This window comes from Castor canadensis, chromosome 3 (genome assembly GCF_047511655.1).
Source record: "Castor canadensis chromosome 3, mCasCan1.hap1v2, whole genome shotgun sequence".
In the NCBI taxonomy this organism is placed as follows: domain Eukaryota; kingdom Metazoa; phylum Chordata; class Mammalia; order Rodentia; family Castoridae; genus Castor; species Castor canadensis.
The window spans coordinates 122,403,174-122,429,302 of NC_133388.1; the positions used below are offsets into that span (position 1 = coordinate 122,403,174).

At 36.9% G+C, this 26,129-nt stretch overlaps 2 protein-coding genes across 4 annotated transcripts in view; one reads left to right on the plus strand and one right to left on the minus strand.

The window, feature by feature from the left end:
- Pde7a (phosphodiesterase 7A) overlaps positions 1-3,149 on the plus strand; it is a 105,011-nt gene extending 101,862 nt beyond the window's left edge. For both annotated transcript variants that reach the window (XR_012446325.1, XR_012446326.1), the window contains exon 14: positions 818-3,149. The gene's annotated coding sequence lies outside the window, so the exon portion shown is untranslated. The remainder of the gene's footprint in view (positions 1-817) is intronic.
- Positions 3,150-6,621: 3,472 nt separating this feature from the next.
- Mtfr1 (mitochondrial fission regulator 1) overlaps positions 6,622-26,129 on the minus strand; it is a 40,852-nt gene continuing 21,344 nt past the window's right edge. Inside the window, exons 2-8 of one of the 2 annotated variants that reach the window (XM_020167509.2) lie at positions 25,848-25,921; positions 25,023-25,121; positions 17,889-18,004; positions 12,039-12,274; positions 10,147-10,387; positions 9,453-9,621; positions 6,622-8,547 (exon numbers count right to left, since the gene is read on the minus strand). In XM_020167509.2, the coding sequence (XP_020023098.1) occupies positions 8,479-8,547; positions 9,453-9,621; positions 10,147-10,387; positions 12,039-12,274; positions 17,889-18,004; positions 25,023-25,121; positions 25,848-25,871 (954 nt within the window). In that variant the 5' untranslated portion in view covers positions 25,872-25,921 and the 3' untranslated portion in view covers positions 6,622-8,478. The remainder of the gene's footprint in view (positions 8,548-9,452; positions 9,622-10,146; positions 10,388-12,038; positions 12,275-17,888; positions 18,005-25,022; positions 25,122-25,847; positions 25,922-26,129) is intronic. The other variant, XM_020167507.2, reaches the window with a different exon arrangement.

A 26,129-nucleotide genomic window follows, 5' to 3' on the forward strand; every position in this document is an offset into this window, starting at 1 on the left:
AAGTGTGCACGCCAAGACCTGGATGCATAGTTTGCTCAGAGTCCTTACTAGTGTTTCACAGTATTGGGCTTAGAGCTAGGCTTTTTGACTCCACAGTCTTTTGTTCCCACAGTTGGGAATTGTGTAAGACATCACTTTTTAGGAGTACTAAAATAAATACTAGTTGTATTTATTTCTATCATTGGCCTGTTTAAAGCGAAATCGTAAGAAACATCCATTGAATTTTTGGTTGGCATCAATCAAGAATGGCCTCACCTGTCTCGTTCCAGGTCCAATTCATTAGAAGAGACAAAATGCAAACTTTAAAGTCAAACATAATTTGTCATTATTTGTATAGAATAATGATGTCCAATGAAAATGTAATGGAAGCCACGTAATAATTTACTAGTAGCCCCATAAAGAGAAAAGGAATTTTAATAATTTCATTTTGATACATCTAGTATTTTATCAACATGCTTTACATTATTTTTTAGGGGGTGGGTTACTAAGCTTTAGAACGCCAGTGTTTTATACTTACAATTCAGACCAGCCATATTGCAAGAAAGCCCACATGTGGCTAGTGGCTACCATATTGGACAGTGTGGGTACAAAGATCTGAGGGTAGCAGAGTTATTACAGCAGAAGGTCAACTGTCCAGTCATGATATGAAGTGGCGTCACCTTGGCAAATACGTGTGCAGGGTCCGACAAGGACCCCTGTAGGCTCACAGACCATTATCAGCATATGGTGAACTCACAATAACTGACATCTTAAAGAACAGTATCAGCATTTTGATTTGCAATGAGAAATGTAACTATCAATCATTCTCTCTCTTTAGGCAAATCTTCTCGAGAAGCCAAATTACGAACATCGGTGTACTTGGTGAGGATGGATTCTGAGCAAGGGAAGCAGTTTCCTCACACATCCCTCTCCTTTGTGGGGACATACCTGGCGGATGTTCATGTTTGGGACCAGGGTACTCTATGCCCCTGGATGACACTAGAGATTCTCTGCCAGCAGTTGCTTGTCCCAGTTAGCTGGCATCCATTAGATACAGCATTACCTTCAACCTTGTTTGAGTGCACCTTGGCTCCTTTCTACCTGTGTGATTGCTTACTTCTGTGCTGATCAGTTGTTCTTCGTAAAGTTTAGTACTCCAAGGATTAGCTTCCTGTTTACATATTCTCAAAGACATACCTCGTTGCTCCCGTTTTCCTGTCTACATCAATAATAAACCCATTGAAAAGCTGTGTTTTGTTATATATATGTGGGAATCACGTTCTATAACACCGCTTCTTAAACGTGATCTATATTCCCTGAACATTCATTTTTCTAAAAAAAAAGACAAAAACTGAGGAATTCGTTATGTATTTAGATTGTATTTTTAATAAAAGCAATTATTAAGGGACAATGCAAAATTAACATGAATTTTCAAAATAAATTAGAGACCTCAAAAAAAGTTTGAACATGCAACCCTGTGGGGCTCCGGGCCTAACACCTAAGTGGTGAAGGAGTCTCTGCTCGGAGGGGTAAAAATTTCTTGGACAGAAATTTTTGACAAGTCCTAGTGTAACAAAAATTGATTCATGATCAGTATTTGACCTAAGCAATGGTTTGAAATGATCCTCTTTGTATAAAAGAAATAAGAATTACAGGTTTATAAAGAATCCTTTATAAACCTGGCAATATCCTTGTTCCTGAGGTACGGGTTACAGGTGCTAATTCCTTCGAGATTCTGAAAAGGGTCTCTTTCCATGCTTTGACTTTTATTAAACTTACTATTTTCTTAAAACTGCCACAAGTTTCTAGTGTCTTCAAACTTGTATCTTAATATATAGTTAAATTCTCTCCCAATCAGTATCTGCCAATTGAGAAAACAATGACCAATAACTTATATGAATTTTTTGCAGGGGGAGGAGGAATGGAGTTTGAACTCAGGGCCTCAGGCTTTCTAGGCAGGTGCTCTACCACTTGAATCACTCTGCCAGCCCTTTTTTGTGGTTCCCTTTTTTGCCTGGGCTGGCCTCTAACCGAGATCCTTTCCGATCTCTGCCTCCCACCAAATAGCTAGGATTAGGATTTATAAGCGTAAGTCACCCGTGCCCAGTTTGTTGCTTTTCAAGAAATGTGCATACTAGTCACCATAGCATCAACATACATTTGGAAGATTTAGAATATGTATGTGGAAGACTTCCTCTGTAGCCACTCCTTGCTAAGGACCTGCAGACAGCCTTCATCATTTGGAAGAACCCTAAAGGTCCATGGTCTATAGGGGGGGTGACCACTCCTGGGGGGCAGTGAGCTGACAAGGCACAAAGTGGGTCACTGTCTTCCTCATTACTGTGCTCAGCATAGGGCTGATGTAAATTGGACCATCAATAAATGCTCGTTGAATAAATTGGTATGTAGTTAATGCATCCCTCTTTGGTTATTAGAGTATCACTAAATTACTGAAATTAGTTATCTGTTTTGTGCTAAAGTGTGACAATACCTATTTCTGTTGTATGCAGTGTGGCACTGGATATTAAAAATTAAAAGGGGTATTAAAAATTATAAATCACGGTCTCCATGTTAAAGTGGGTGACAGCAATGTGTGCAAAGTATTTGTAATATGACAGGTTTTTGAATTGTAAAAAACTGGTAGTGTTTAGGAGAATGATTTAGTGAATGATGAAAATGACACCATTTCTAGTAACTTTTTTGTTAAGATCTAAATCACTTAGCTTTCAAATTTGAGTCTAAAACATAGTTTTAAGTATTCAACATGGTGCTTTTGGTAAAACACTTAGTACATTTTAAAATTGTATGCCTACACTTTGTAAGTTGTCCTGCAGTCCATCCTGAGTCTAGTAGGATGGCAGGAGAAGAGAAATACTTCCATCTTTGGTATTAGATTTCTTGTTGGCTGTTATTTAAAACTGAAATATGGTGACTTAGTCTACTGTGGCTTTCCAACTGGTCCCATCGTCAAGTCTTTGTTAAGAAGGTCCATCTTGTACTTATCTTTAAACTATGCATTTGAGGTTTTTTTTAACATAAATTTGAAATATTTCTTCATTGTTGAGATATATCCTGTAAAAAAAAAAATCAGGAGACTGTAATGATATCACAAGTTCTTTTATCTTAGCTGAAATTTATGTTATATATATAAACTTTTGAAAGAAATAATAAGTGTGCTTGTCTCCGTTTGCTCAGGTTGTTAAAACACCATACACTGGGTGACTTATAAAAACAGATGCTTATTTTTCACAGCTCTGGAGGCTGAAGTCCAAGATCGGGGTGCCAGAATGGTTGGTCCTTCTGGTGAAGGACTTCCAGGTTGCAGACTTGCCAACTTCTGGTTGTATCCTCTCATGGCTAGAAGGAGAGAGAACTAGCTCTCTTCTTTTAAGAACACTAATCCCATCATGGGGACCTAATTCTCTCCCAAAGGTCCTACTCTTAGAACCAATCCTGTTAGGGGTTAGGGTTTCAACATAAGAATCAGGGAAGGGTGTTAAACATGCAATGAAAATGACTGCTTAAAGTTCCTAAAAGGAGGACTGGAGATGCAGCTCAGTAGTAGGCTCTTGTTTACCAGGGAGGGAGGCCTGGCTCTGATATCCAGCAACACAAATACACACAATTTCCTAAGTGAACATTTGCAGAATACTTGAATTTCTACCTAAGAATCATCACAAGTTAAGGGCAAGCTAGGCTTTTTCATGATGGCAGGGACTCACTCAGATTATTTCAGGTAATTGGGGGCTCTATCAGGAGGACTTGTGTGCATGATAATGCAGGCCACTCTAGTGAGGCTGAGTCTCAGTAAGCAGAACCTGGGATGTAATCATTTTGACATGGAACTCCTTCCATGCTGTTGGCTTCTGTCCCTCTTCTGTCTCTCATCTACTTTGCAGTTCCTGCTTTGGAAGACAGTATACTGTAATACGGTTTTTAAAAAGCAATTGTCTCTGCAGCTTGCCAGTCCTGGGTTTAAGTCCTTCAGCAAGTTATCCAATCTTTTGAGTGGCTTCCTAAACTGTAAAATGTCTACCTCTTATGTCAAATTATGTACTGACACTTAGCAAGTGCTGAACCAATGGCTGCTACGAGAAGTATTCCTAATTAGTTTCCTCATAATCACAGTTGTGCCTTGTGACCTTATCTGAAACTCCTGGCACTGCCTCTTACTCTTTGAGTTTCTCATTTGGATTTTGGGAATCTGACTGGAACAACTTATTGAGGTTGTCCCTGGAACAAAGCAGTCAGTTCCCATTGCAGCAGGGAAGGCCAAGGGGTAAGGAATACCTGGGCAGCTTGACACCCATGATTGGCGCTTTATGTGCTGCTCTGCTTGTTCCCAGCATATTCAAGTTTCCATCTTTTTTCACCCTGTAGACAAACCATGTTCCATACCGTAACTCCCTGGACAGTTCACCTTCTTCCATTCTTTCATAATAAATATGCCCGACCAATGAAGAGGGATGACCATGAGGCAACACTGACAGGCTTGTTATACCTTAGGTAAAAATCTTGTTATGAAGAGTTTGGCCTTTTTGTTTAAATTAGGCTTTTCCAGCTGGGAAGGAGGCAAAAAATGACTGCCCTATGATAACCATTTGGTATGGTATAATAGGAAGCACTATTTGGATTATAATTTACTCTTCTGGAAATGTCTAAATTACACTCATGTTCTGCTATAACTTTATTTATGGAAGAAGCCCTCTAACATTTTCAAAAGAGAACCTTTTCTCTTTCCACCAAAAGAAAAGTTTCAGCTGTAAGAATAAGGCTTCTAGCCCTTATGAACTAAGGACACCAGTCTGTGGGAAATGTCTAAGCTTTCTGAGTCCCTCCTTGGTTATGCTACTTTATTATCCTATTTATTCTCAAGGGGCTGGTGGGTGGCTCAAGTGGTAGTGAGCCTATCTAAGACATGTGGGCCTTCAGTTCAAACCTTAGTACCAGGAGAAAAAATACAACCAACCAGTGAGGAGCTACTCTGATTACAAAGTTCCCAAGGAAAGTCTACAAAGAATCCTAAGAAATAGGTTCAAAAGGTAACTTAGAATGACAAATCTGTAAGATGAAAGGACACCGGACACACAAATGGGGCCTACAAAAGTGCATGAGAAATATTGTGACAGTCTCTTGTGAAACCAAATGTCATTTTGTCTCATAATTCCAGAGTTGTTTAGTTGGGTGAACTTCTAAAAGCTTAAACTTTTTTTTTTTTTTGAGACAAGATCTCCCTATAGGCCAGGATGACCTCAAACTTTTGATCTTTCTGCCTCAGCCTCCTGAGTGCTTTGATTACAGACATACTCCATGACACAACACCCAGCTTAAAATCTGCCAGATTCTACCCACAGAACTATTTTTTTAGGAAATTATCAGAAGTGTTTGTTTCTTGTAGTTATCACCTCTCTCCCTCTTCATCAGAGAGACATACTCATTCAAATTCATAACACAGCAAGAAAAGTAAACATCTTAGGCAGAAAGACCTATAATTATAAGGTCCTCCTATTCCTGTCAACAGCATATGCAAATGGGTGCATAGGATCACAGCTTTCACAAGTGCCAGGGGCCACATGTCCTAGAAAAAACAATTACTAGATAGACTTCATGTAAAATAAGGCATTGTCAATGATGATTACTTATTTGTTTACTGTTCCTTTTTTGTTGTTCTGTTCCTTAAGAACTTTTTGGCTGATAGAGTGGGTCAAGTGGTACAAAGCCTGCATAGTAAGCATAAGGCCCTGAGTTCAAACCCCAGCACCACCAAAAAAAAAAAACAAAAACAAAAAAACGAATTTTTTGAGCTACTGAACCTTATTCCCTTTTTTTAAAGTGTGATTTGGTCAGAATGACATAGGCTCCAAGCCCAGTATTCTCTGGCTCTTATCTCTAAAGTGAGATCACTGGACTGGTGAGAATTTATAGCAGACAAAACATTATAGCAGGTTATTTACTTTTCTGAGCTTTGTATAGAAAATACAGACCTTAGCTATTTTAAGATCTCTTAACGTATAGTGTTAGGTGGGGGCACCACAAAATGAGGTGAGTGTGGTAGAAGCTGGGAAAACAGATCTCACTAATCCCAGGTTGGTTACAAGTATGCGAACTTGGAGAAAATCTCCTGGAACTGCCCTCTCGTGTTAATGCTGAGATTCCTTTAAGAGAGAAAGTATACAGCTCATTTTAAGGAATGCATTTCCACTTGAGAAATGTAGAAAGTTATTCTAAAGAAGCAACATGGTTGGTTGTGGCAGCTCACACCTGTAATCCCAGCTACTCAAAGGTGAACATCAGGAGGTTAGAAGTTCAAGGCTGACTAAGGCAAAAAGTTAGTGAGACCCCCCCATCTCAAGGAACAAGCTAGATGTAGATATGCACACCTGCAATCCCAATTACATGGGAGGCATAGGTAGCAGGATGTTGGTCTGAGTTTGGTCCTGAGCAAAAACACAAGACCCTATCTGAAAAATAACCAAAGCAAAAAAGGGCTGGGAGTGTGACTAACACCTAGCAAGAACAAGACCCAAGTTCAAACCCCAGTGCTGCCAAAATAGAGAAAGAAACAACATGTACAATATGAAAAAATGTGATCTTCTGTGAAAATGACGAAAAAGAAAAAAATGAAAACACATAAATGGGTAATTCATTCGAGGAGAATATAATGGTTTGCTTTATTCTAAAACAGTAACTTCCTTATATTGGAACATTAGTCAAAATTCAACACTGATACAAATTTCTTAGGAGGTCAAAATATGTGTCAGGTGAACTTCCTGAATTCTTCCCCTGCACCCCCCACCCAGTACTGGGGATTATACCCAGTGCCTCACAGATGCTAAGCAAGCATTCTACCACTTGAACCACACCTGCAGACCTTGTTTTCATTTTGTTTTTTTGTAGGGTCTAACTTTGAGAGCTGGCCTCAAACTCATAATCATCCTGGGCCTTAAACTCCAGGCCTCATGCCTCCTAGGCAGGAACTCTACCTCCTGAGTCACTATGCCAGCCCTTTTGTGTGTTGAATAGTTTCAAGATATGGTTTCCCAAACTATTTGCCTGGGCTGGCTTGGAATCACAATCCTCCTGGTATCTGCCTGCCAAGTAGCTAGAATTATAGGCATGAGCCATTGGTACCCAGCCTTTCTTAAAAGGCAGAATTTTCAAACCACATAAAACGTTTAGAAACAATGTACATTAACAACATGCCAAAATTCGAATTTAAACTAAATATCCAAACCATGCAAATTACACAGCTTTTTGTTGATATTTAGGAGAGCAACACACATATATTAAATAACCTAAAATATCTATCTACTCTTCCCATCTCTTAATCGTCCCAGAAAGTATAACTACTCTTCTCTAGACTTAAATAATAAATCCAAATATTTATTCATGGTAGGTGGTTCTGGCATTAACTGCAGGTGAGTTTATCAGAAAATAGAAAATCATGAAAATTTATTAAACTTTTTTTGAAAATAATCACTTAAAAATCCTCAATGAGAAAAGCAGTTCTCAACTTTCTAATAACACCTAAGATTTATGATATATAATGTAATTCATCAGAACAGCATTCTGACCAATAATTTATAGGAAATTCGTTTCCTATTCAAGATTATTTTCATCATAGTTAATATTTTGACCAATATTAAAAAATTTTAAACTCCATTATGCTGATATTTCCAGAAGTGTTATTAACTTAGCAACAAGTTATTTTTATGATACCATTTATTAAACTGAAAAGAAAAAAAGATGGTACATTTTGGTTTTTACTTAATAAGTAATTTAATTCATTAATTTTGTCACTACTTGAAAAGTCCATTTGCTTCCTCAGCATTGGATGGCAATGAGGTGTAAGCAGCTTTCCTAGTCCTCATCTTCTCTCTAATGGAAAGCATTACGGAATTTTAGCAGTGAACATCATCCAATTCCCATGTAAAACCCGGCTCCAAAAAAAGTGAAAGTCTAAGATAAAGTTCTATTCAAGACAAATTCTGATCTTAAATATTTTACTCCAATAACTTAAGTTATACCAGAGCTCTTTCCTCCACTGAATGATCATTGAAAACACACGAAGGTAACAGTTTCTTGACTGCTGTCGTTCATTACTAAGTTTTATATAAACTGTTTTATATCCAAGTATATGCATATAAAATATTTGTACAGATAAGTTAGTGTTAAGAATTAAAAATGCACAGTAACACCCACATACATCTTTTCTATGATCTTACAAGTTTTCAAGACTGGAAACTTGAACACCCTGGCTACATTAAAACATATCACACGACATGTATGTTAAGGAGAGCTCCAGAACTGACCACTGCATAAAAACAAAACCAAACTTGTGATGCTTTCACTATTGCTTAATCCACTAATTAGGTTAAAAAGGAGACCACTGAATACTGAAGTCAGGTATTTACTAAGTAGTGTTAGTTTCTACTAGTCAAACTCAGCCCTCACAAACCAACAGCTAAACCAGGACAGTCTTTTTCAGCTCAATGTCCATTAGGAGTTTGAAACATTTTCAATTAAAGCCTTCATTTTCCCTGTAGACTTCAACATATGTGGCCCAAACTGGAAAAGAAAAAACAAAAAAAGTTTAAAGATAGATACTTGTTCCTGTAACAGTAATGATATGTCCCCTTTCAGAAAACAGGAGAGGCCTGGGTATATTCTGCTTGAAAAACCAGCAGCTACTGGTAATATTAAAATCTTTATGAAGAAACACCCTGTTATAAACAGAATGAAGGACAAAGAGGCACCCAAATTTCCTCCTAGAAAAGAAAACTATGATCATCTTAACAATACCCTAGTTTAGTCCCATTTTAGTTCTCAGTGGAAGAGGAAACACAAATTCCCCTTGCAATGTCTAAAGAGCTTCATGTACACTATAATTTGATATCTGCCTCTCTGGAATACATAAGCATGTCCCCATGACAGTAACATGATCAAAGGGAATGTAGACATTAATGTCTGAGCTGCTGTGAAACAAAGGACACATATTCAAGGCCCACATCAGATCTCACCCTCTTCAGAAGGCTTTCACAGGGTGTCCTGAGAGAAAATGAGCTTGCTTTGAGTTTCTCTATCATAACATATAAACTGCTCTATAATAAAATTTTTATTATACTTAATTTCAGCTTATTAGGCTTAAATACAAATATAGCTCCACATGGAAAACTTAATATAGGAGATTGCTAAGCAGTGAGATTTGAGATTAACTTTTGCTTTTTTCTTTATGCTCTTCTGTAAGTTTTAAAATTTTAAATGAATACCTATTACTTTTATAGTGAGAAATATACAAGTACAAATGCTACACAAAGATGTCACTTTTCCCAGCTAGCTGCAATCTACTTCTAGGTAGGGAATGAATTCTTTGTCACATCCCACTGAATCCTGCAGAGGACACAGTTGGATGTCTTGCAAATGTAGGGGCTTTGACGTGGAGCAAATTACCACTTAACCAGAAAGTGTCTCACCAATGCTGTCTCTGAGGTAGCCGCTGATTCAGACTTTGGAACTCCTTTTTCAACTTCACCTTGGCTATTGCTTCGATACCGGTAAGCGAACTTCTTTTTCAGAGCCTCTGCTATAAGAGCAGCAGGGTCAGTAGCATCAACTGGCTTAGGCTTTACATCTTGCTCCGACCTTTGAAAAGTCAGCAGAAACCAAGGGGCAGTCAATATGCTGGCATCCCTCAGATGTATTCAGAGCTGACAGTGCTTCTCTAGCATTGTGGTCACTCCATCACGACACTGACAAGCATTGTTAGCAGTGAGATGGAAACCTAGACTTGACTCAACCAATAAAGAGCCACTGGTGCAACTCCAGAGCACTCTGTGCTCCATGTGTGTCTAGTAACTACCTGAGTGGGTACATAGTATACACCTTTACTGCATGGATGATCAAACAGTCACAACAAAGACTTCATGAAAAGGTGATGATACTTAAATGAAACAGGAAAGCTTAAAAAAATCATCTAGAAAGGATCAGTTTACTTTGCAAATATCTTAGCTACAATGGACAGGAGGAACTGCTGAGGCCTACCTTTTTTTAATGAAAAACTTAACTTCATATTAGTCATATTATAAATAAAATTTCCTGAGAAGCCTAGTAGCTTGGTTTTATAAGACATAAATATGGTAGTAAGAAAGAAGGTAAGTGTATCCTCACCTCTTGACAGATCGAAGTTTTACACTGTTCATATCTTTAAGGATCTCTAGCATATTTGGCATGTCAGGTTTCTTTGGGTTGTTCTTGGTCAAAGTCTTTCCAGCATGGGCTTTTTGCTCTCTTCGCTCTTTAATCAGATCGATAGCAGACATAGTTTGGTGGAGTCCTGGTGGAGGGGGTGGTGGGGGTGGGGGTGGAGGTGGTGGAGGAGGTGGTACTGCAGTAACAGATGTGGTAGAATCTAAGTCACCCATAAAAGAAATGAGAAGAAGCAAATTTAATCCTGTTGTTAATAGGCAAAGAAAATACCAGTTTTTTAAAGCAAAATTATGTTAGGGGCTTTTGTATTTCGAAAAACATCCTTTAAAAAGAATGTTAGTTATGTAAGATTCTTAGTTACTTCATGAGAAATGTCTGAATCTGAGCTACTGTACCAATGAATCCAAATTCACCAGATGGAAAAGTTCCATTTAACTTAACAAGGGTGTTTTTGTAACATCAAAAGCTCAAATTTGTGGCACACTGCGTAACCACTTTAAGCAAAAATATAAAGCAATTTGTAGCACATGAACAACTTTATCTTCCATACAGTTTGACAATTTAGTACAATTATCAGAAAAAAACTGATACATTTGTGGTTCATTTAAAGTGTACTTTCATAGAAGATGTTGCACTAAGAGCTCGCATTGACTGGAATATTTCTAGGAGGAAATTTTTAGAGTTACTGTTGAACAAACTGTGGAAGAAAAAAGTGTAAATCTTAAATTTCAAAACAAAAAATCATTAAGAGTTAAAGAAGTTATAAAATACCTAAAATTAATCTTTCTGCATAGTTGACAGACACTTCTGTACTGGATGAACTGTACTGATGAGAGTAGAGGAGAAACCACACTAATGCAGGAGAGTTTTACTCAAAAGATTCAGACTATAACACTGTAAAATTATCATATTATTTGCAGTAGTTTTCTTAGTATGCCAGAAGAGGGAGGTAAAACAAAAGAAAACAGGAATTTAATATTAACAGAAGAAAAAGGTGGACTCCACTTGTACAAAGTGTACAGAAGGAGCACCCCTCACCCCTCCAGCACCTGATGCCCAGCGCGCCTTTACTGTCATGACCAAGCTGCATGTGGCGCAAGCTAAGAGGCTCAGATTAAGGGTAACAAATTGTCCTTATCCTGTCAACAGAGCTCACTGGATTTGGGAATAACAGGAAAAACCACCACTACTTGCCAACAGGTTAGCAGGCTAGGATTTTAAGACTGTGGTTTCTTCTTCATAGAAGAAACGATGTCACACTAATTAAAGCAACAGTATTAGATCAGAAGAACTGAATTCATTTTCTACTCTGTGCAAGAGGAAAAGCAACAACCATTAAGCAGCTACTGTGTGCTAAAGTCATTTTATATACTTCCCATATTTACTCACAGAGGAACTTGCAACCTAGGTACTATGCCCATTTTAGAGCAGGTCAGAAGTGAAGGTCAAATGCTTACCTCAGGACATGCAGGTAGTAAATAGCCCTTGGCTCAAGTCCCACCCAGAACCCCAGGCTCCTTTCTCTAGACAGAAAGCCATGCATGCCCTTATGTCAGACAGAGGTGGCATCATTAGACAGCTAAGTTTTTCATTAGGAAAGCATTCACAACAGTAGCAATTCAAATACATGAATTTCAATGTTTTTAAAATAAAATTTCTAGTCATCCTTTCTGACAGCATCAAGATTATTCAAAACAAGCACACGACACCTCTAAACTTGACGGGGTTCTACAATACAGCAGGCAGAGGACTAGTACTTGGTTTTTGATAAACTCAAGAGATATTACTAGTGAATCATAAATTAAGTGGCTTTCTGCTAATTTCCAGTTAAAATACATGTAGGATTTACAGACCTGCGATGACATTTTGTTGCTCTTGCAGGGTCACAATTTTGGCTATCTGAGCTCTGAGAGCAGCAAGTTCATTTTCAAGTGCACAGATCTTCTGCAGTGCTTCTTCATTAGCCAGTGCTGTAGTCTTCAGTGGAGGCTCTTCTTGAGACAAATTTGGTAAGGAAATCTGCCTGCTTGGGGACTCCTCAAAAAAAGGAAGGTGATCCTTATGGGGTAGCTCTGACCCAACCTCTGTCCTGCAAGAAAGACATAATAATGGTGGCTGTTGCAGGCTTTGTAAGGGGATATAAGAGAACCTCGCTACTCTTTTAACAGAGTATCAGAGCCAGAGTATCAGAGCCTAACACTCACAAACCACTTTCCAGGCTGATCTTATGTAAATCCTCTCACATAAGTGTTAAAACAGCAAATAACTTCCCACCTTATGAAGCTACATACAACACATAGGGTTCATACTGCCATCATACTTCCTCTCTATAGAACATAGAATATGTACAAACCAACACTATCAAAAGGCATCACAGATCCCAGCAAAATTTTTGCTAGTTTTTTTTGTCTTTGCTATTCAAGCAAAGAAATTTTTCAGTGTTTTTCAAAATGATAACCTAATTATTATAATTGGCAGAAAAAACAAATCAGAATTCCTTAGGCCTTCCCAAGGGTCTTAGCTTCTGCATTTCAATTCAGTGTTTCCCATGTGTGATGGAGCACATCGAACTGCAAAACATATAGTGACAATGTAGGCAAAATACAGTCCCAGGAACTGAAAAGGAGAAAAATTACAATTGAACCCATGTAGTAAGTACATAAATGGTCTCATTTTCACTTGGATGTAAAACCTTTTTTTAATGTGCATGATCCAGTATTTCTAAATGGAAGTCTTGGGGTTGAGACTAAAATTCAGATTTCTTTTCATCTGTCAGAGTATATATTCTTATCCATTTCCTTTTATTTTCTACAAGTTTTCCCAGTCTGCATCTTTTCCTTAGGCTCTTTTTTATTTTAAATTCTTTCCCTTTAAATAACAGTCCTAGTCTCACTTCTCCCTTATATCCACCTTATAAAATTCTGTAGACTCAGAAAACTGTTCCCTAAATTCTGAGAACTCTATAATACCAAAATAATCCTTCATTCAGTTACAGGAAGTAATTATAGTGCCCAGCCCCAGACAAGACTATCTTGGGAATGGGAACCAAAGGCCTAGTGCTGCAATATTTGGGGAAAGCCTCCTGTGTTTGAAAGCTGAAGAGAAAAGGAACTAACAAACACTGAATGCAACCTCTGCTGTCAGACACAGGGCTGAAGCTTTCCTCTCCACCACATTTAACTTGAATCCCAGAATGCAGGTATTATTTTACATCTGAGTACACAGGGTTAATGTCACATACTACTTACTATGTACAACAGCCAATACCGTAGTTGAGATTTATAGTTTTTTAGGCTATCAACATTGCTGTTTGTCAATGAAAGATATAGAAGTGTTATTTAGCCCTGGTTTAAAAACTTTACATTTTTTGAACTAAGAATACATTATAGGGCTGAGAGATGCAACTCAAGTGGTAGAGAACTGCCTAGCAAGTACAAGGCCCTGAGTTCAATCCCCACTCCTGTGGGGTGGGGCGGGGAGAGAATACATATAAACAAGAAATCTTTCTGGTCAAAGACTAACCATTAGTTTTTCATTGCTTCAGGCTTCTTTATGCTGGGAATGCTGAGCCCGGGAATGCTCTCTTTGGCATGCTCAAGACTGCATAGGAGTGGAGCAAAGGAGTGCCCTGACTTGGAGGTTTAAAGAAAAGAACCTGTAACTGACTTCTGAGAATTCTCCTTACTCTAAATCAACTTTAACATTGTACCCAACTTTTTTTTTTTGAAATCACAAATTCCTTTAAAAAGTTGATTTTCCAGCTCATATACACCCCTCATGAAATTCTGCTCAATTTCCAGCAGTCACGATCCTTAACCGAAAAGTCTCTGTGATTAGCCCCACCAAGGGGCCACAGTTACAAAATTAGAGTAACGCCTAGCTGGGGTGTAGAAGGATGTTAATCAAGGCTCACACCAGTGCACAGTGTATGCTGAGACAGAGATCACAAGTTGCTTAATCCGATAGGCATTCTCCCTTTCTGCTTAGTAAAAATCATCACCAAAACCCAAAAAATAACAAATAGAAATAAAGAAGGAAAACTTTATTTCAGGGCAGCACTGTGCTGAGCTATTATTCCCAGTTTCTCTTTTAGTTTTGTATGGACATGTGACTGAACTAGGCTAACAAAACTGCAGGCAGGATTTTGGAGTATCATCTACCAGGGACACTTAAAGGGAAGTGGATCCGTGAGAAAGCCCTTTCATCTTATGCCTCAGACCCTTCTCTTCTTGCTGAGATCTGTCTTGAGAGGAGATGGTGTTTTTAGAGTGATGAGAGCCTGGCTGGGTCTGTAATGACACTGCAAGAATCACTATTAGCTCCAGACCATCTACCTTTTATGTCTTTGATTTGAGAGAGAAATAAATTACCGTGAAAGAAAAACAAATTTTCACCTTGTTTAAGATACCATTCTTATGACCTTCTCTGTTACAGACAAATGCAATCCTAACTATTAGGACATTCAACAATATTAAATTCTATTTAGTTTTCCTTTTAACTAGATATTAGTATTTTATTTTTGCTTGAGAGCTATATAACTCTTCGTTTACTTTCTTTTTAATAGGAGAATTCTTGAACTCTTAGAAGCTTTTGGCCTTAAGAACCGAATTCAAGTGTTTTTCTTAAATCTAATTTTATTTATGTCCTGTTAATTAAATTGCAAGTTGTTACATTTACAAGTTGATTTTTACCGATAATATTTTTAAACAAAAAATTTGGAAAAAAATCTTCTTTTCTAGCTTAGCACACCTAGCAGCCATCTTTATTTAAACTGGAATATTTGTGGGATAGGGAAATATTTGGATAGGGAAATGTTTGGATTGCAAAGCTTCAATTACTGCTTTCTTTCTTAGCCTGACACTGGGAAGAAACAGATGATGCAACTTCTTTAAAAGGCAAATGAAGAATGAACATAGGTAAAACCTTCCGTAAGGAACAGTACCAATACTCTGATTATATGTATCAATATGCTGTTTGAAAGATTATGGTATAGAATTTATTGATCAGATGCATGTGTTCTAATTAATCTGCAAATAAAATAATTTTAATTAGACATTAGAAGTTGAAAAAGTTGTACTATGGTTCTGTTGATGTACCTTGCCAAATAGTGTGATTTCTATTTACTCTATGATAGGGCAATTATGTTTACTATCAGCATAATATAAAACATTCTTTACTATGTTCCTTCAAATATACTCTTGGTAATGTTTTTGTTGTGTTGGAACTGGGGCTGAACTCAGGGCTTGGAACTTACAAAGCAGGTACTCTACTGCTTGAGCCTTATCTTCAACCCAGTAATGTTTTGTTGTAAGTAAAACTGAATAATAATGATTTTTAAAAATTACTTCTTGAGGGAGCTGGGGAAAGTGCTGGTAGGTAGGATAATGGGAGTGAAAGAATTCTAGCCTCACAAACAGATCTGGGCAAAATACAAAAATTTCAAGTAAATGTGGCATTGAAATAGAACACTTGCTCAAAACCGTAATGGAAAAGAAGGCAGAGTAGTACTAACTGAGCGTGAGTTTAGAGGAAGCAGTGTCCTAGGGACAGAGAGGGTACAGATGCCATTGCCATGGGCACTGGGCATGAGAGACACGTGGAGGTGACAAATGAGGGAAGTGGAATTAAGAGAAGAAGGAAACAGAACCTATGCACAAAGATGCATCTCTACCCTTACTGTCTTCCCTTTTCAACAAAAGAAGAATTCTGCTTTGCTTATTATCAAAACCTACCTGAAAGAATGAATATGTTCACATCTACATCTGGAAATGAAAATGAGGATGATGGTTTGTTTTCATTTTATGCACGTTTCATGCAATCTATATACAGGAAGTAAATTTGGGGTACCAGAACCTTTAGTACTAGTAAACAAAAAATGATTTAACAGTGTTATTTATTTAAAAACTAGTCATCACTTTGGCACACTATATCACCACGTAACATCCTCCTAGAAATTATGAGATTCAAAAGTATTAAATCCTCACAAGTTTGTTTTAAGTATTATCATTCAAGTAAACCAATCTTCTAACTCCACGAAGATTTACTCCTTAACATCCAGAATTAGAACAAGATAATCTAACACACTGGATTAAGATATCAACTGCAAAGCATATTTGAACTGACTTCCTTTAAACTATCTTCTAGCCAAGATAAACTGCAAGAGAAAACTAATGAATATGAGCAGAAAGCAGTGTTAAAAGAATTAACTTTCCCTATCTCCCTATAACTCTGACAGGTGAATCTTATCCTTTTGTTTTTAAAGAAACAAAAACAAATTCAAAAACAATAAAAAGAGACATCTAGGATGGATGCCCTCAAAGCAGAAGACAAATAACCAAAGTGTGATGTTTCTTAAAGTCATCTATCTACCATACCAACTTCTGTGGCCAAGATTTCTACATTTTTTATTTGATTTTGGCACCAAAGTACCAAAATCAAAGGCTAGACCACAGAATCCTGTTTAAGACACATAGAGGATCTTTCTTATTTATTTTTTGGTGGTACTGAGAGTTTAAAACTTAGGGCCTTGCACTTGTTAGACAAGCATTCTATCACTGAACCAAACCTCCAACTCTTTTTGCTTTTAGGTTTTTAGATAGGGTTTCCCTTTTTGCCCTCTTTCTTATTTTTTTCAATGTTAGTGTCAAGGGAAGCCACTTTTGGGGCACAACTTATATAAGCACAAAGGGTTTTTTAGATCCACTGACCATTTCAAAGTTCAAAGTCTCGTGATTTTATCTTTAAACAACTTCTTCACTCTCCCTGGAACAGCCTTCACATTTACTTGTCTACTGATCACTCAGCTCCAGCATCCTCTCCCCTGAGAAGCCTTGATGAACCTCTCTCACCTGACAGTGGCCTTCTGTAATTGCTGCTAGTAGACTTTACACTTATCAGTAAATACTAACTTCCTTTTTAATCTCCTCTGGCACATCAAGTATTCCTAGAACACCAGAACTGTACCTTATTTCTGATGTCTATTAAGAGCAAAGAGTAGCCGAGGGCTAGTGGAGCAGATCGAGTGGTAGAATACCTACCTTGCAAGGGTGAGGCTCTAAGTTCAAACCCCAGTACCACAAAAAAAAAAAAGTAGCCAAGCACCTAGCTACTTGGGACATTGAGACTGGGAGACCCCAGCTCCAAAATAACAAGGGCAAATGGGGGGAGGTATGGCTCAGGTTGGTAGAGTACCTGCTTTGCAAATGTGAAGCCCTTAGTTCAAACTCCAGTCTCATCAAAAAAAAAAAAAAAAAAAGTATACACTGAATAATTTTAAGACTGAATATATAATCAACATTTTATTCAGGCTTTCAAATAAATGGAAGCACCTCCCTAACTCTTATAATTTTGTTTCCTTTGATTCTCAACCCATCTTGACTCACAACTTTTAGGAAACATCCTCTAAGTATGCAACTTCTCTATGACTCAGACCCTCTCCCTCCATGAGGCCATTACAATTACTGTTCTTACCTAAACATATTTATGATAGTTCTTTCTGAGTTTCACACTAGAATGTAACCTTCTGAATGGCAGAGAATTCTGTGATTTAATAAGCTGAATATTAAAATATTAAAAATGAACAAAAAAGAAGACTGTTCAAGAAAAACTGTTAGTACAGATCAAATCAGGCTATTAAAGGTAGGTATTCAAATGTATCATCCTTGTAAAATAACGAACACTGCATCTTAGCTCTCCAAACTAACCTTAGTCTTGTTGAACATGCTCCTTCTTCTGTGGCTACCCATCTGACATCAGCAAAAGATACCACTGTTTCTTCTCCTGGGTGGTTGGGACCCCATTCTGTTGCATGGCTGGTAAGCTGTAAGTTACAAACAGGGAAAATCCTTCATCTGGCAACAAAATGCTAGAATAACACCTTAAAAGATCTCATGGGCCTGGTGTTACCAACACAGGTGGTTCTAACTGCTTCACTGTAGTAGCTCCATGAGAGGGCCCACTCATGAGAGGGCTTGATATGAATTCAACTGTTGTTGGAGTCCTATCAAGCAGTTTGCTATAAGATGTTCCATTACATAGGTATATTGTTACAATGCTAAAAAATATTTTTAAAAAATCCTTAAATCTCTTGATCTTTAACTGAGTATTAAAGACAAAGGGCAAATGAATTCTCTAGCAAAATTTAAACCGATGGATAAAGGAAAGAATGTTTTGAAATAAATACAACAAAGAAAAAGCAAGCATATTCTGAAATTTATCTCAGAAACGAAGGAAAATTTAATTGACTTAAACTTAGGTTGTGTTACGCCTATAATGCCTCAGAGTCAGAAGGTCAAAGAATAACAATTTTTCAGGCTGAAGTTGGTGGGATATGCCTGTAATCCCAGCTACTTAGAAGGTAGAGATTGAGATGGTCACAGTTTGAAGGCAGCCTGAGCAGAAAGTTATCAAAAGCCAATCTCAACCAATAAGCCAGGTGTGATGATACATGTCTATGATCCCAGCTATGAGGGAGACATAGGTAGGATAATGGTGGTCTGAGACAGGTCCCAGGCAAAAATATGAGACCCTATCCAAAAAAAACAAAGCAAAAAAATGCCTGGGAAACAAATAATAAAGCACCTGTGTAGCAAACTTGAGGCCCTAAGTACAAACCCCTATACTACAAAGAAAACAAAAACTCAGTTTTTAAATAAAATCGACTTAATATATTTCCTAAAAGACTGAGGTTTAAACAACCAAAAAAAAAAAACCCTCATTTTTTAATTGAAGAAAAAGTGTAAAAGGTCAAAGGAAATTTACTCATTGACTTATTTATCAGAAAAGTTATACTGGGGCCAGGAGCAGTGACTCAAACCTATAATCCTAGTTACTTGGGAAGAGACCAGGAGGATTGTGGTTCGAGGTCATCTTGGGCAGAAAATTCAGGAGACCCCATCTTAATCAATACAAGCTGGGTAGGTGGCATGTGCCTGTCATCAGGTACTCGGGGAAGCACAAATAGGAGGATCACAGTCTAGGCCAGCCTGGGGATATATGCAAGACCCCATCTCAAAAAATAACCAAAGCAAAAAGGGCTGAGTGGCATGGTTCAAGTGGTAGAGCTTCTGCCTAGCAAGCATGAGGTCCTGAGTTCAAACTCTAGTACTACAAAAAAAGAAAGAGGGGAAGGGAGGAGAAGGAAAGTAGGGAAAAGACAGGAGAGGAAAGGAGAGGCATGTTAGCAAACAAAGATCAAAAGGAGGATTTTTGTACTTTTCTCCATGTATTTCAGAAACTGATCCAAACAAGTCAATATCCAAACAGGTATTCAGAAAATGGGTATCTCATACAACTTAAGTAATGGGGCATCACATCGAATCTCCTACCCATTACTGGAAACTGAATGGTATCTTGATCATCCTGTACTAATGTAATGGAGATTCTAGGTGGGTTTTGTGCAGATCCTTTAGCAGGAATGTCCCTATACCCTGTGGAAGCTCCTAGAAGAGATGGTATTTAACAGCTGTTTTATACAAGTGAGAGAAGTTATAAGATAAAAACCTGGGAGTTGGAGGCATGCTTGTTCAGTATGCTGGAGGACCTAGGTCTAATCCCCAGCATCCCCCACCCCCTGAAAATATTAAAACCTGAATAGGTGCTAGTTTTTTATGATCAGTCTGATAATAACCCCTGTTTAAAAACTAAAATTGTATCCCAAACAGTTTCTGGTTGGTAGGAAATGAGGCATAAATGAGACAAAATCCAACTTTGAGTTTAAGATTTCTTACTTTCCCATACAGTTATGGAAATTGCTGCCTCTTCCAAAACATTCATAAAAAGAAACAAAGTACTACTTTAAGAATACATGCTCAAAGATAAATAAATCATTTTCAGAGTTTCTTAAATGAGGACTCAAAATCAAACATATTTCTCAATTTTTGTATGTATACTCCAATGTTAACCATGAAATGTTGCTTTTTTCACAAACTAAAAACATGAACAAACTACTCCAAGGACTTAGCCTATAATCTTATTTGAACATTAATTATGCTAAGAAACAATACCATGTATACAGCATGTGCTCAATGAGATGAAAATGGCAATGGTGCTGTCAAGATCTGTCTGTACCATTTCTACTTGACATCCTCCCCCACCAAACAAACTTGTTTTGCAATTTAAGTCAGACTCATTCAAAACACAAAATAAAACTGACCAAAAAACAGTTTATAAAGGTCATTTCAAATGTTGCTGAGGTAAACACTTACTGGGTGGCACAGACACGCAATGGGAAGGACAATTCACTTAGGAAAATACAAGTTCAAGTAAACACTGGCAAAGGAGAACAAGGGCAAGAGCTCTTGAAGTATGATTTAGACACCATTACTGACATGCATGAGTGAGAGATGAGAAGTCTGGAAAAAAAAGGGCGACTTACTGACAGTTCTTAGCAAGGTCCTGTCCTGTTATAGCTACTATTAGTAGAAAAGACAAAAAAGTAGAAACAGAAAATTTAAAGTAGTACTGTTTTAAGAAGTTCACTTTAATATTTGAAAAAATTTAAATGATGCAAAATTCAACAATATTTTAGGAATCTATAGCAACTTGAGTTTATTTAAAATATTCTGACAAAGTAAACCTATGCCAAGGACTCATTTAATAAAATGTTTACAAATAAAATACAGTGATTTCTCAATATTCGTGAGGGACTGGTTCCCAGGATACCTGCTGTTTCTACTCATACCAAAATCCATGGTGTTCAAGTCTCTTGTTAGAAAATGGTACACAATATTTGCATATAACCTTGTATACATCCTCTCACATACTTTAAATCATCTCTAGGTTACTTGTAATACCTAATACAAAATAAATGCTATCTAGCAGTGATTATACTGTTATTTAGGAAATGACAAGAAAAAATGTGTGTATGTTTAGTACAGATGTCACTGTTTTCAAATATTTTTGAACCTTGGTTGGCTGATGTATAACCCATGTTTACAGAGGGCCAACTGTACAAATGTACAAAAACTGAAATACTTAGAATAAAAAACAATTAGAAGAGGATAAAAGACAATTAGAAGAGGATTGGATGTGGTTGTTCATGCCTATAATCCCAGCTACTCAGGAGGCAGACAGGAGGATCACAGTCAGAGGCCATCCCTGGCAAAAGCAAGATACCCAAACTGAAAAAAACACTAGTGCTTGCCTAGAAAACATGAGGTCCTGAGTGTGAGAGTGTGTGTGAGACAGAGAGAGAGAGTGTGTGTGTGTGTGTGTGTGTATGTATTTTTTTCATAAAATAAACACGCTGCTACTAGGGAGCTGGAATTTTCTGCCAAGAGGTGTATAATAGTAAATGAACTCAGCCTCTTTAACTACCCTTTGTTTATAGCCAAATACAAGACATGTATCCTTAAAAAGCAGCATCATAAAACAGTTATCTCTTTTCATCTACATAGGACTTAATTATTCCTCTTTCTGGGGGGATCTTCTGGCGATTGAATACAGGGTCTTATGCATGCTAGGTAAGCACTGTACTCTGAGCTACATTCCCAGACCTTGGTTTTTTGAGACAGGATCTACCTATGTAGCTCAGATTGGGCTTGGACTTGCTATGTAGCCTAGTTTGGCCTTGAGATCCTCCTGCCTCCACCTCTGAAGAGAGATGAGAGAAGATTATAGGTGTGTGTCACCATGCCTGGCTAATTGGCTAATTATTTCTCTTTTTCTACCAATTCCTACCACTGACAGAAAAACTGAAAGTAGAATTGCTATATTTTAACATAATGATACATTGTCACACCAACCAGCCAAGTGATACCTGTGTAAAGAACATCAGCCTGGAAGATGGACTACTTAGTGAAATATTGTAGCCTAGACTCAGCTATCAATGTTTTCAGATGATGTGAGCTCTTTTTTAAAATTTTGTTTTGGTGATACGTTGTAGCTCAGTGGTAGAGTTTCCTAGCAAGCACAAGGGCCTGGGTTTGACCCCAATACTGCTAAATAAGTAAATAGATGCTTTAATTTTCTAACTGATAAAACTGCGTATTTATCATGTAAAACATTGTTTTGAAACATGTATACATTGTATACAGTTCACCTGAGCTAAATAATATATTTATCTCACATACCTATTTTTTATGGTGAGAACACTTAAAATCTACTCATAGGTCTTCAAAATACAGTAGTACATTGTTATTAACTATATTCACCATGGTGTAAATAGATCTCTGGTGTGATCACTATTTTTTAGTTGATTATTTATTAAAAATGTCTCCACATGACACATCTGAATGGGGGAAGGGTTAGGAAAGGGGGAAGGTAAGAGACCAGAGAGGCAAGGAAGAGGAAAATGTGTATACCTCTGAAAAATAACCTTGGAGAGCAGGTAATAGCATCCCCAGGTTGAAACAAGTCTTTGAGAAATTACTGAACATTACTAAAATGGCCATAAACATTTTTTAGTTACCAAGTTAGTCTTTAAATTATATTCCATGCTGCCAAATTTATAAGACATAATACTTGTAGCTAAATTCAGTTATCTCTAAGGGCCATTTTATAGCTAAAAATACTAAGAAATGGACATCACGTATAGCATGACATCACATCCTCATATATTCCAGATTAAACAGCAACTGAAAAAACAGAATTAAGTTCACCAGTTGTTTTAATATTAATATTTAAATATTTTTAAAACTAGTACTTATCTTTAGGTAGTCAACATCAGAGATCACTATGCCACACTAACAAATCTCCCACCTCAACAATTCCCTTACCATTTCTCAAAACTCTCTTGCCTTGGAACCTCTGCACAAGCTATTCTCTGTACACAATACTCCCCAGTCTCCTTCCTTCTCAACTCCTTTCTAATCCTTACTTGTCACCTCCCTTACCACTGCTATTCCTCTCCCTCATGCTCTATCTCACTTTCCTATCTCTCATTTTATTACAAGGTAGAATTATGCATTTATTAGCACATTTACTTATTTAATATTTCCCAAATGAACATTAGCACCCAATAGAAGATTCAGATTTCAACTTTATTTGTTAAATAAACAGTGGCCATAACGAGTGACCCTTTTACTTCCAGATTCAGTCATGGTAGGTGAACTTTAGTATAAATCTCATTCGTTGGTTTTTGTTTATAGAACATTCCCTCACACTACCAATTCTAGCAACCACTCATCCAAGAAAACAGGCCAAAATAGGAATTCTTGAGACAAAAGGTAGTCTAAGTTGAATGACCCAGGGTCAGTTATAGAGTTGCAATTCAAACTATTGTAACATCCTGCCAAGACTCCAACCCAGGTTATTCTTAATTATCTATTAGTATTCATGATGGCTCTGTATGTATGTCCCTTAAGTTTTTTAAGTAATCTGTAATTCATACAATTTAAAATTCATAAAAACACAGCTCAGAAGCACTTTCATGATTACTTTTACAGTTGGCAATAAACATATTGCTTTAAAGAAAACATTCCTCAGAGAGTTGGGGGGTATGTATTCTGGTGGCAAAATGCTTGCCTAGCACACACAAAGCCCTGAGTTCAATCCCCAGAACTGCAAAAAAAAAAAAAAAAAAAAAAAAAAACACAAAAACCAAAAACATTTTGTTTAGGAAAATAATAAAACATAACATTAGGAACATAATGTTAGGAAAGTATTGCACCACTGAGCTAACACCTTCAGACCCAGAGAAGAAATTTTAATGGGCCTGAGCAACTGGAAAAAAAGTTATATGCCTTCGTTAATACAAGTTATTTGAAAGAAGTTGGCAAATAAAGCAAACAGTAATTTGTGGCTAAATGAACTGCAGAGAAACTGTATTTGAAACTACCACAAATTTCTTTGCTTCGATTATTTTTTTAATTTAGAGTTTGATAAAAATAACTTCTTGGAAAGACCTACTCTGTCAATGTACTGATACACAAAGGTTAAGCCAGTCAATTTGCAAAAAGGATTATGAACACAGGCAATCAACCTTGTTAGTCAACCAAAACAAAAACTACTTTGTACAACTTAAACAAACATTAACCTCCATCTAGTAGGAGGAATGATTTATGAGTATGACACAATGTCAAATAAGCATGCGGGGGCACTTTGGAGCTTCTGAATGATGACTACATCTTCCACATCTCCATATGCTAGTCTATTATTTAAAAACTGGTATAGAGATTTGTTGAAATGTTGAATTGAAAGGTTTTTTTCATATTATTGTCATAGAGAATTACTGAAAAATAAGAACAAAGCTATATGGTATACATCTAATACTGTAACAACGAGGAACAAAAGCACAAATAAAATAGTAATTATCTCTAAGCAAAGAGTAGAGTTTCTTCTGATTTAGTGCTAGAAAAGACTACTAAGACCTGAGCATTCAAAAGTACTCCTAATTCAGGGTCAGACTCGCACCATATTCAGAGAACTATAATTACCTCTCCTGGTTTTGATACTGCCATTGCCAAAGTAATGGGTCCTTCATTTAATGCTGAATTTGAAACCAATAATGGAAGAAAGCAACTTTATGGCATCTACAGAGACATCTAACAGCAAATTAGGGGAAAACCAAGTGGCTATGCAAAGAAGAAGGTGTAACACTAAAGAAAACAATAGTGATATCTTAAATCACCTGAAGGCCTATTGTTGAGGACACCTGGGAATTAACAATTGCTTAGCTTATCATACACTTCTCAATCTTCACATATGTATTTTTACAAAGGATAAATGTCTTAAGGGTCTTGGATAATCACGTCACAGAAGAACTAAAATTAGAAAGACTTTACTTTGGTTGCTAATCCTCTTTTATTGGTAGTGGCATCAATAGGTGAAAAGGTTCACAAAACAAAGTACTTCTAAACCATCTGCTACTAAAATCTGAAATATATAAAACATAGTACCTGAAATTGAACTCTTGGACATTGAATCAGAGATAAGTTAGTACCAATTTTCCTTACAATACTTCGAGATGAACCATATGGCTTTCCAGACCAAAGTACCTGAGGAAGCAGAAAAAAACAGAAGTTTAATTATAAGACTTCTAAGAACTGTTAATACAAAGCACTGGGCTATTAACTGCATGACATGCTAACACATTAATTACAGTATCAGAATGCTCTAAATGTTATAGGAAATAAGCTAGTATTTCTCAATTCAAAATTAAAGAATATATATGTGGCTAGATATTATTAAGGCAATAAAGTTCCATGTAAGATATTATATAAAAATATAGAATAATAAATAGTGATGTTTAAATAATACAAGTAAACACTTTATTTTCATCAGGTTTTCTGAACTATTCTGCAAAGGAAACACTATTTTATCTCTTCTGTAATATTTTTAGTTTTAAAACGTTAATAAATTTTAAAAATATGAACTTTTCTTGCTATAACTTTTCAAAATAAACTCAAATTAGTGCAAAGTTGAGAGTGTGCATTTGTGCCATGCATGTCATTGCTACACAAGAGAGCCTGGCCAAGGATGAGCAAGGGCTGAAATCCAGTACCACCACTCACATGCACTGCATTTACTTGGGTGGCCTTGTCTTTAATTTGCATAAAGGTGTTAAATGAGCTAGTAGTGGCCATAGTAAGGAGAATTTCTCCAGTAAAATAAATCACATTGGAGTTATGCTATGCTTAAAGCAAAAACAAAAAACCCTCAAAGCAAAAAGCAAACAAAAAAAACCCCACACATGTATAATGTTAAATTGTTACAAATTGTACCTTGAAACTTCTCCCCCAGTACATGATCTTTCCTTAAAAACTATCCATCTGTTTTGAGTGCTACAAATGAAAGCCTGGACAGAAGAGGTAAAGAAAAGTAGTATGCTTAAAAGCAATTTTAGAAGAAAAGAATGAGCATAACATGACTGCTATACTTAATTCATCAAACTTTAACATTCAATTATATCTAAAGACTAATACCAAATCAGCTGGATTCTAAACAATCGACAGTCCACTAATTTAAAGAATGAAAATTACCCTAACATAAACAATATAACCAAG